At 62.1% G+C, this 11,000-nt stretch overlaps 1 protein-coding gene across 1 annotated transcript; it reads left to right on the forward strand.

The window, feature by feature from the left end:
* Window positions 1-5,263: 5,263 nt before the first annotated feature.
* MMP11 (matrix metallopeptidase 11) lies at window positions 5,264-10,297 on the forward strand. The gene is made up of 8 exons (XM_060310126.1): window positions 5,264-5,422; window positions 5,512-5,741; window positions 6,645-6,788; window positions 6,869-7,002; window positions 7,145-7,386; window positions 7,504-7,720; window positions 8,407-8,664; window positions 9,534-10,297. The coding sequence occupies exons 1-8, from the start codon at window positions 5,264-5,266 to the stop codon at window positions 9,665-9,667; spliced, it is 1,518 nt and encodes a 505-aa protein (XP_060166109.1). The 3' UTR covers window positions 9,668-10,297.
* The last annotated feature ends 703 nt before the right edge of the window (window positions 10,298-11,000 follow it).

The following is an 11,000-nucleotide window of genomic DNA, read 5'->3' on the forward strand; positions in this document are numbered from 1 at the left end:
AAGGGGCGGCGGCCGGCGCGGCCCAGCAGGCCCAGCAGCCCCGGGGCGGATGGCTTGGGCCGCCCGGCTCCGCGGCGCGGCCCCGCGCGCCCTCCTGCTCCCGCTGCTGCTGCTGCTGCTCCCGCCGCCGCCGCTGCTGGCCCGGGCCCCGCGGTCGCCGGTGAGTGCCCGCCGCCGGCTGGCCACCCCCCACCGAGGGGCGCCGGGCACGCGGGCTGGGCCCGGTGGCCGAGCTGGACCCACGGGGATGCCCGGGGTGGCCCGGCGCGGCCCGTTACCCGAAAAGTTGTCTGGGTCCCTGGGGGCGTGATAGATAGTGAGTTTCCCGTCCCTGGAGGTGTGCAAGTGGAGCCTGCGCCGGGATCGCTCAGGCTGGTGAGCGGGACTCCGCACCCCCCTCCCAGCTCTGGGACCTGCTCCTCGGCGGCCCGGCCGAGATACTGGGGTGTGTGTTGGGGGAGGTACAGCGGGAGTGGCTACAGGGCCCCCTATTCACTGCAGGGACAAAGCCCAGCAGGTCTCAGACTGGCGTCAGCCTCCAGATGTGTGGCCTCCGTGAGCACACCTCCAGGCTGGAGGGTTAAGGAAGCGCTGGGGAGGGCAGCCTTTGCCGGGGAAATGGGGTCTGAGCCTGGAGGAGGCGCCACCGCCTGGCACCTGAGAGTGGTGATATTGGGGAGCGTGGAGCCAGGAGGCAGCATGAGTGTGAGAGCTAGTGTGTGTTATATGAGTTGGGTGAGAAAGAAGGGGCCGAGAGCAGGGAGTCGAGACCCTCAGAGAGCAGGGCGTAGGGTCAGACAGGGAAGGGAGAGGAAGGTGTGATCTGGAGAGGAAGGAGGGCCCGGCATGTGTGACAGCCTGTGTGTGCCTGGGAAAACTGCACCCTCCCCTCCGGCTGGCGCTTGGGGGGACCAGTCCCAGGGGCGGCCAGGTGGGCCTGGTGTCACAGCCTGGGCAACTGCAGGCCCAGAGCCCGCTGGGTACCCAGCCCACTCAGATGCCCAGCTGAGCATCCAGCCAGCCCAGGCAGGGATGGGAGCATTAGGGAGGTGGCAGGTAGAGTCCAGTGAGGAGGGAGGTCTGGCCAGTCTGGGCCCCTCTGTCCAGCCACGCCAGCTCTGCCCTCCCCTGCCCTGGCTATAGGAGCAGGAGAGGACAGAAGGGGTGGTGGGCACCCCAGTCCAGGGACCCTGCCTCTTTCCCAGCCCCTCCTGGTCCCCTAGACCTTGGGGCAGAGTCAGAAATCACCCTGGGTAGCTGTTGAATCCATGGGGTTCGGGTATAGGAGAGACCTGGGTTTGAACCACGTGACCCTAGGTGAGCCCTCTGGAGCCTCAGCACCCCCGACCCCAGTCTTGTCTGGGTGGGTGGGAGGCAAGAGTGCCCGCTGCTGGGCTGAAGAGTATATGAGGTGAGGCCAGGAGAGGGCTCAGCCAGGCACACTGGAGACGTCACCTGCAGCTGCTACTTTGCCGCTCGTGCGGTGTCAGTTGGGTCTGGGTCTGAGCTGGGCCGTTGTCTGTCACGCTGCAGATATGCAGGGAGCATTTGGGGTCGCCTCCGATGCGTTTATCCCCGGACTGCTGTTGGCAGGGCCAGAAAAGCTCTGTAAATATTTATCCATCCCAGTTCACAGCCTTCAGGGTTGATGAAAGACCCGCCGCCCAGTGGGGTGGACGCTGCCTTCCCTTCTGGAGCCAGCGGGGGAGGTGGGGGGAGATGGACCTGCCTCCCCACTAGCGGTGTGACTTGGGCAGGTTGCTTGATCTCTCTGAGCCTCAGAGGGGCGTAGGATGGCGTGGTGATGCTCCCTGCCTTCCTCACAGTCTAACCAAATGCCCTCCCCTCAGGGTCACCTCCTGCCCACAGTAGAGAGAGTAGCTATGAGTAACTGTCCCGCTGGACCAACAGCAAACAGACCCAGCACTTTCCAGTCTGGGGTCTTCCCTCACTTCCCCTCTGCTAGGTACCTCCCATTTTCCTAATTGGAGGTTGACCCAGGGGCTGACCCCAAGCCTCTAGCTCAGCCAGGAGGCTGAGTTCCCCAAGAAATTCCTCGAGTATGTTTGAGGCTGTGGTTTGGTGCCCGCCAGAGAAGGGTGGGGTGAAGGAGCTGGGCACCCTCCCCAGGGCAGGCTGAGGGAGGCAGCTGGCCGAGGAGGAGGCAGACCTTCTCCAAAGAGGCGCATTTCTCAGGAATGTGGATTTTGGAGACAGGCCAGAGCTGGGGGGATGGGGGCTATGGGTGGGGAGGCATGAACCCCAGGTCTAGGCCCAGCTCTTGGCTGACTTGCTGTGTGACCCTGAGCCAAGACCTTGACCTCTCTGGGCTCTGTTTCTTCCCCTGGGAAATGGGGTGACACCTGCTCCCCAATCCCCCAGGGCTGTAGATGAGGCCAGGCGTGGTCTATGCCCACCCCCCGCCTCACTGCCTCCCAGCTGCCCTGGGGGGACTGGCACACCCATCTGAGGAATCAGGTTGCTGCCTGCCAGGCCTTGCAGCTAGGGAGGGCCCCTGGCCCCAGGCCGGAAAGGACTGGGGAAGAGAGTGCGGGATGTCGGCAGGGCAGGGAGCATGTGTCCTATCCCAGCAATGGGAAACTGAGGCCAAGAGCCCTTAAATGGTGGGCTCCAAGAAAAAGACCCCACTGCCCAGGGGCCTTGATCCTAGTGCCTCCTGCTCATTCGCTCTCCAGTACCAATGAACGTGATGTGGGCGGGGAGCAAGAGGCCCCTGGCTCGTGGGTGGACCCAGCACGAGTCACTTTTCCTCTCTAGGCCTGAGAGCTCCCTTCTAGCTGCAACTCCTTTGTTACGATTTAAAGTCTGGAAACTTCAGGGGAGCTGTAGGGAATTGGGTGGAGCAGATTCCCAGGTGTGGGAGGGGAGGGCCCACGGGGCAAGAAGCCAGACCAGGAAGAGGCTCTTCTCTGCGCCAGATGCTGCAGTGGGCATTGCAGATGGAGGTCATTTAGCCCTTTGCCATGGCACCATTCCCATTTGACAGATAGGAGAGTCGAGGCTAAGAGAGGACAGTGACTTGCCCAGGGTCACTCCATCCAGGGTCTCCACAGCACAGAACTGGGCCTTCTGAATCTCAGCCCGTGGCTCTTTCTGCTGCACTGACAGTCCCATGATCCAGGGGTCCTCATGGGGGATCCATGAGGAGTTGGTGCCTCGTGGGAGCAGGAAAGGAAGGCACACCCACCCTCCCTCTGTGGCTGGCTGCTCAGGCCTCACTGGTGGGGCAGAGGAGAGGAGCAATTTCTGCTCGCGGGCATAAACAGAGCTTTCAGGCTGGGCTCTGGGCTGTTTGGGGCTCCCAGGAACGACGCAGCCCTGGCCTTTCTGGGGAGGGTCCTCAGATCCTGGCCAGGGTTGGGGGGAAGGAATCTATTTATCCTGGAGGTCTGTGGGCTAGACCTTCCTGGGGAGGGGACGGTGCAGGCCGTCATGGCTCGTCACGTAAGTCTGGGGTCCACATCCTTGATGTGAGACCTGGCATGCGTATCCTCCCCAACTTATGCCGGGGATGGGGGTGGGGAGGTTCAGTGAACCTGCCTCCAGAGTGCCTGGGAAGTGGCAGGTACTTAATCATTTCCCCTTCCTTCTCTTCTGTCACCAAGGTGAGGCCAGCATGTGTCCCTCCTCCAGGGGTAGGGTGACCCCAGCCTGAAGAGCAGAGCAGAGTAGCAAGTAGCGGGTGGGCTGTGAGTGCAGACAGCCCGCCACCTGCCAGCTGTGTCCCCCACAAGTTGTTTAACTTCTCTGGGCTCCGGGTCCTCACCTGAGAAATGGGGATGATGACTGCAGAGATGGTGGGAGGTCCCATCAGGGGCTGAGAGCGTGTCCGTGGAGCAGTTGGCAGCGTCCTAGCCTAGATACGGGTGAGCTGCGACAGCCATCAGTACTTAGCACTGGCACACTCGGTATGGCTGGGCTCTGTCAGGTGATCAGCCATTCAAGAAGCAACTCTGGGGCTCCCCTGGTGGCGCAGTGGTTGAGAGTCCGCCTGCAGATGCAGGGCACACGGGTTCGTGCCCCGGTCCGGGAAGATCCCACATGCCTCGGAGCGGCTGGGCCCGTGAGCCATGGCCGCTGAGCCTGCGCGTCCAGAGCACACGGAAGAGGCCACAACAGTGAGAGGCCCGCATACCACACACACACACAAAAAAAACAAAACAACAAAAAAAAAAAAAAAAAAAAGAAGCAACTCTGAAATGGGGAAAACTGGCCCAGGGCCTCACACCCCAGAAGCTCTAGGTGTCTAGAGGACCCCTACATCATGGGGAGTCCTTGGGGGTTGAGTGGCTCCAGGCTGTTGAGTTCTTGGTGGCTCTGGAATCGGGAGCTGGGGGGGTTAGGATGCTCACCAGAGCTCTGGGGCACCCAGGGCCTGGGAGAGCCGCCAGAGGCTGAGGCCGAGGGTGGGGCCTGGGTGGCCCAGCTCCCGCCCCAAATATGGCTGTGGGGAGGCCACAGCGGCCCTGACCAGACAGGCCCAGACTAGACAGGCGCTGAGTCTCTCAGCAGACGGCACTGCTCTGCCTCTCCCCCAGCTTTACTGTGTCCCAAGCCGGGCCTTTGCCCCCTGCCTGGGATGCTAGAGTCCTCACCTGGCCCGGCCATGCCCTTGCTGGGTGACCCCGCTGGGTCTCTCTACTTCTCTGAGCTTCTGTTTTTTCCATGCATGAGAACTGCGACCTCCATCCTGGGACTCTTGGAGGGTGGGAGCTCCAGGTCAGAATCACTGTTTGTGGTCCATGGGCTCTGGCACGGTGGGGCTGGGTGTCTGGTAACTGTCTGCCCCACATACCCCCGGGGAGGGGGCAAACAGAGCACATCTAGCCCCACCGTGTACCCAGCCCTGGCAGGGCGTGAGCAAGACTGCCCCCAGCAATCAGACCTCAGTTCCCGGTGCCCTTCGCACTTTGTGTGCACTGCCTGGTTCATCCTCAGATGCACGCTCTGGGGAAGTATCGTCCCCATTTGTCAGGTGAGCAGATTGAGGCAGGACTGCAGCCCCTCCACGCTGGGGAGTGGCTGCAGTGGCTGTCCTGGGCAGGAGCCAGCTCACGTAACTGGAGAGGGCAGAGTGGGGGCCGGGGGCACCCAGGAAGAAAGGTAGGTGGAAAGGTATCTGCTGGGGGGGTGGAGAGCACAAGGGCCTAGCCTTTCCTTGGAAGCTTTGTGGGGTCCCTTCCTGGGTGTGTGTGAAGAGTACAGTCAGGGCTGCACCCCGACCCAGTCCTCACCAGCCCAAATGGCGGGAGTAGGTGCCTGGCAGCCCAGGCCCTCCACAAGGGGGCAGGAGGCGGTAGGAGGCCTTGGAATCAGCATCTGGATGCCAGTCAGCCTGTGCCAAAGGGCCCTGCTGCGTGACGGCCTCAGCTTGGCCATCGACACGGCCGGCTGGGGTCAAGTGAGGGTGCGCTGACCGTCCACACCTCTGACCATAGGCCACCAGAACCCAAGGCTTGAGCAGGTCCCTGCATCCTCTCTCCTGCACAGGATGCCCACCGCCGCCACCCGGTGAGAAGGGGTCCACAGCCCTGGCGTGAAGCTCCTCCCAGCAGCCCGGCATCTGCCCCGACTGCCCAGGAGGCCCCTCAGCCTGCCGCCGGCCCCAGACCTCCCCGCTGCGGCGTGCCTGACCCGCTGGATGGGCCGAGTGCCCACAACCGACAAAAGCGGTTCGTGCTGTCGGGCGGGCGCTGGGAAAAGACGGACCTCACCTACAGGTAGGGCCAGGGGCTGCAAGCAGGCTCTCGCCCTCCACCTACCGCCCTCACCCTGCTTCTTGAGACACACTTGTGCCAGATCCCCATGGTAACAGGCTGGTGTATCCACTGGCCTCTGAGCCCCCTGGGTCAACACCCCAAACCCACACTTAGATGCCCACACAGATGGTACCCCCTGTACCCATGCCCTCCCTCAGCAGAGGAGTCTCAGCACATGCCTGGTCACACCGTAGACATGTGGGGACACAGCCTTCAGTCAGCCAGGCAGCCTCTGTGGGGATGCACTAAGGGCCAGGTCCTGGGATTCTGTGGTGAATGAGGCAGACATGGCCCCTCCTCTCAGCGAGCTAGGTGTTATCCACACCGGGTTCATATCTATCGCTGCAACTTGGGATCCGAGCAGGTAGGGAGCAACAGTGGCAGGACAGGTAATAGCTCAGGTGACCTGAGGCCCCTCAGGGTGATGCAGCGGGGCTCATCCTGGGAGAGAAGGTGTGAATACTGGTGTGGTGCCCCGAGGCATTGGAGCCGAGACTGCTGGGGGCTCCGGAAATGTCCTGGGTGGGGAGCTGGGAACCAGGAGGGGGCAGGTTTAGGGCCCAAGGTCTCCCCACAGTGAGCGGTATAGTCAGGTCTAGAAGGTGGGCCTCGGGGCTCCTGGTCCTGTGTTCTTTCCACCCAATGCAGATACTCATGGGCACCTGAGGACACAAACCCACACAAAGATGTGCCCATGTGGCAGAGGGACTGGTGTGCCACACCTGAGGCCCAGGGCACACCTGGCCTGTGTCGTGCATGCCTGCTCCCCCACTGAGCAGCATCCAGGGGCAACTCCTGGCCCAACAGCCATCAGGGGCTGATGCTGCCCCATGAGCCAGGTCCAGGCCCCTGCTCCTCCCCCAGGATCCTCCGGTTCCCATGGCAGCTGGTGCGGGAACAGGTGCGGCAGACGGTGGCAGAGGCCCTACAGGTATGGAGTGATGTGACGCCACTCACCTTTACCGAGGTGCACGAGGGCCACGCTGACATCATGATCGACTTCACCAGGTGAGCCAGTGGCCGGGGACCCCTCTAGGAATGAGCCCCACCCATCAGCAGCCACTGACTCTGCCCCCACTCCCCTGCAGGTACTGGCATGGGGACAACCTGCCATTTGATGGACCTGGGGGCATCCTGGCCCACGCCTTCTTCCCCAAGACCCACCGAGAAGGGGATGTCCACTTCGACTATGACGAGACCTGGACAATCGGGGACAACCAGGGTATGGGCTGGGGACCCACTTTCCAGATGGGGCTACTGAACATCATAGAGAATGGGGACTTGCCGAGGTCCCTGAGCTGGGCCCGCAGCTCAGTGTCTTGCTGCAGGAGCTTGGGGATTGCTGGGCTATCTCCCTTTTCCAGGCACAGACCTCCTGCAGGTGGCAGCCCATGAATTTGGCCATGTGCTCGGGCTGCAGCACACGACAGCTGCTAAGGCCCTCATGTCCCCTTTCTACACCTTCCGATACCCGCTGAGCCTCAGCCCGGATGACCGCAGGGGCATCCAGCACCTCTACGGCCGGCCTCGACTAGCCCCCACCTCTAGGCCCCCAGACCTGGGCCCCGGGGCCGGGGTGGACACCAACGAGATTGCACCACTGGAGGTGAGGCCCAGGAGGGTGGGGAGTCAGGAGGTGAGGCCCTGCTTCCAGCCCCGACCCCCACTGCTGGCCTCTGTGGCTCCAGTGCAGGCTCTTTTTGACCCTTCTCTCCTACCCCAGCCAGATGCCCCACCAGATGCCTGCCAGGTCTCCTTTGATGCGGTCGCCACCATCCGCGGCGAACTCTTCTTCTTCAAGGCAGGCTTTGTATGGCGGCTGCGCGGGGGCCAGCTGCAGCCCGGCTACCCTGCGCTGGCCTCGCGCCACTGGCAGGGGCTGCCCACCTCCGTGGATGCAGCCTTCGAGGATGCCCAGGGCCACATCTGGTTCTTCCAAGGTGAGTGGGGGCTGGAGGTCACACTTCAGGAATATCATGGTCAAGGGTAGGGACAGACGGCAGACATGATGAACAGATGGAGTGTGCCTCGAACTCTTGGGGCCAAGGAAGAGTATGGCTCACTCCTCTGGGCACAGCTGGGAGGCTTCCTAGAGGAAGCGGCTCTCGAGGTTGGAGTAGAATTGAAGGTATCACACCCCATGGAGCATGTGTGATCATTACCCCTGGTCTAGAGATGAGGCTCCGGGGCTCAGAGGTGGTGAAGTGACCTGCATGAGGGCACAGCTTGGAAAAGGCAGAGAGGGATGTGATCTGGGTCTGGCAGAGACGAGAGCCTGGAGCATTGCGGGCAGCAGGGACTTCACAAAGGCCCAGCTAGGGCCTGCTGTGGCAGGGCTGGGCCCAGGGATGGGCAGCAGGTGCCTGTCCAGGGCAGCCAAGTGCAGGGAAGGAGCAGGAGCCCAGGCGGCCTCTAGTAAACTTCCCCACGTGTACCTCCCAGTGCCTGCATTGCCCAATGTCCTACTTGGGGGTGGGGGGTGCCAAGCAGGCATTGCTGGCCTTCATGTTTTATGGACAAGGAAACTGAGGCTGGGAAAGTCCGTGGCCATGGTGGTGGCTGGGCGGGTCCACAGTGGCTGGATGTGGCAGTTGGGCAGCTTGTTGCAGCCTCCACTCTCTAACAGGAGCTCAATACTGGGTATACGATGGTGAGAAGCCAGTCCTGGGCCCCGCGCCCCTCTCTGAGCTGGGCCTACTGGGGTCCCTGGTCCACGCCGCCCTGGTCTGGGGCCCCGAGAAGAACAAGATCTACTTCTTCCGAGGCGGAGACTACTGGCGCTTCCACCCCAGCACCCGCCGTGTGGACAGCCCTGTGCCCCGCCGGGCCACCGACTGGCGAGGGGTGCCCTCTGAGATCGACGCTGCCTTCCAGGATGCTGACGGTGCGCTGGGGGTGGGGTGGCTGGGGGAAGCGGGGTGGTGGCTGCATCTCCCACCGGTGGTGGCTGGGCATTAGCTCTCATTGCGGGTCCTCTGCCTGGCGAACTCCTTCTCCACCCCCTCCTCGTGCCAGGGCAGTGCTAGACCCCTGTGCTGCAGATGAGGAGACTGAGGGCCAGAGAGGTACAAGGACTTGCCGAGGTCCCTTGGTCGTGCCTGTTGAAGTAATAACTGCTGCTTGCTGAGGGCCAATGAGGCTCTGGGCACAGTGCTGAGCTCTGTACATGTCTCATGCGATTTCCCGATGTAGCATCTGTTATGAACCCAGTTTCCAGAAGAGCAAACAGAGATTCAGGTGGTGAGGTACCTAACCGGGTCCACCAAGGTGGACAGAACCAGGACCTCCACCCAGGCAGTCCCTGCTTCTAGCCAAGAGCCACCTGCCTCCTGTGATCTTGAAGCACTAGATCTGGGACTCACAGTCCAGCGCTCTCTCCCGTGTCCCCCCTTTGCTTCTGTGCTCCCCCACATCGGGACCTGCCGGGAGAGCTGTCCTGTAGTGGTCTCGGGCTCCTGGGCTCCAGGTCGCCAGTGTCCCCCATCTGACTCAAGGCACAGGAGAGGTGGTGAGAGGGGCGGGATTTGCTTTCCTGAGGGGCAGGAGTTGGGCCTCCGAGGCTCTGGCCTCTGTCAGTCTGGGTGGTAGCTCAGATCAGACCCTGGGGCAGGCAGAAGGGCTTGCCCAAAGGGAGGTTTTGGAAGGGACACCCTGGGGTCTACAGGTTTCAAGGAACTCAGCAGTGGCCAAGGTCTGCCCACTGGGACTTGCCCCTGTGTCCACCCGCCCCGCCTGACCCTCCTGTCTCCTCAGGCTATGCCTACTTCCTGCGCGGCCGCCTCTACTGGAAGTTTGACCCTGTGAAGGTGAAGGCCCTGGAGGGCTTCCCCCGCCTCGTGGGCCCCGACTTCTTTGGGTGTACCGAGCCTGCCAATACTTTCCGCTAACCATGGCTTGGATGTCCTCAGGGCCCCTAACCCCTGCCAGGACACTGACATCGGCTGGAGACGCTGGCCATCTTTGTGGCTGTGGGCACTTGGTGCGGCACGGAGCCGTGCCTACTCGGGGGTGGGGGGGGAGGCGGGCACTGCCATCAGGACTGCAGGAAGGGCCGCGCGGGTCGTGGCCACTGCCAGTGACTGCCTCAGACTGGGCAGGGAGGCTCCGGCATTAAGGGTGAGGGTGGCCTCAGGCCAGTTCCACCCAACCTGTGCTGGTCACAGTCAAACCCAGCTGCCTTGGGTCTCTGTCCCCATTCTTCAGAGTAGCACCTCAGCAGGGCTGGGGGAGTTGGAGCCCTCACTGTCCTGGCTGTGGGGTAACACAGGGTGCTGGCATGTGGGTCCCAGGGCACTGTGCCTTCTGTCTTTTCCTGAGAAGTCAGCTCTGGTAGGTGCTTGGAACTGGCTGCCTTCCAGTTGGTGGTTCTGGAGACCTGTTCCCCAGGATCCAGGGCACAAGGGCCAGGCAGCTGGGGAGGGGGGTGCTTCCTGCCAGAGACCCTGGGACCTGGAGGCCCCAACATACCTCAATCCTATCACGGGTCAGATCCTCTCCAGCCCTCACCCCACACCAAGCCCTCCAAAGCCATGTAAATGTGTACAGTGTGTATAAAGGCTTTTCTTTTTTTTTTACTGAGGACTGTCATTAAACATGGTCATTTTCTACCTGCCTGCCTGGGGTGTCTCTGTGACTGCAAGGCCAGGATGGGGGGAGAGCTGGGCCAGGGAGGTGGGAGGACTGGCTGGGAACCTGCTCTGCCCTGGGAGCCAGGGTTGCAGCCCACCCCACCCCCAAGCCCCTGGTCCTCGGGGCCGGGTGCCCTGCTTAGGGCTCTTCCTCATCTTGCTGGATGCCTGGAGTGGCTTTATAATCTGTTCCCTGCCTCCACAATGGCCCCTCATACCCTCATCCACCAAGTGGTGGTCACTCTTTCTGATCATGCCACGTTCCAGCCCCTATCCTGCCGCTGTCAAGACACAGAACAAAACTCATGGTTACCACCGCCAACCATTCCTAACTCTCCAGGGTCTCCTCGCCTGCCACCCAGCCCCACGCGAATGTTCTTCGGAGTGGCACCTACCACGGCTGCCATTTATCAGATGGAACCATAGGAAATTGTCAGCAGTGGGCCGTTTTTGACCTACTGCAATTGTTCAACCGGATACACGGATGCTTTGATGCTTTCCAGTGTGTCAGGCCCCGCTCCAGCTGTAAGCGCCCCAGGGCAGGGCTGTCTGGCTTCAGTGCACCCGGCTTGTGGTAAGCATAAAGCGCAGA

This window comes from Globicephala melas, chromosome 13 (assembly GCF_963455315.2).
Source record: "Globicephala melas chromosome 13, mGloMel1.2, whole genome shotgun sequence".
In the NCBI taxonomy this organism is placed as follows: domain Eukaryota; kingdom Metazoa; phylum Chordata; class Mammalia; order Artiodactyla; family Delphinidae; genus Globicephala; species Globicephala melas.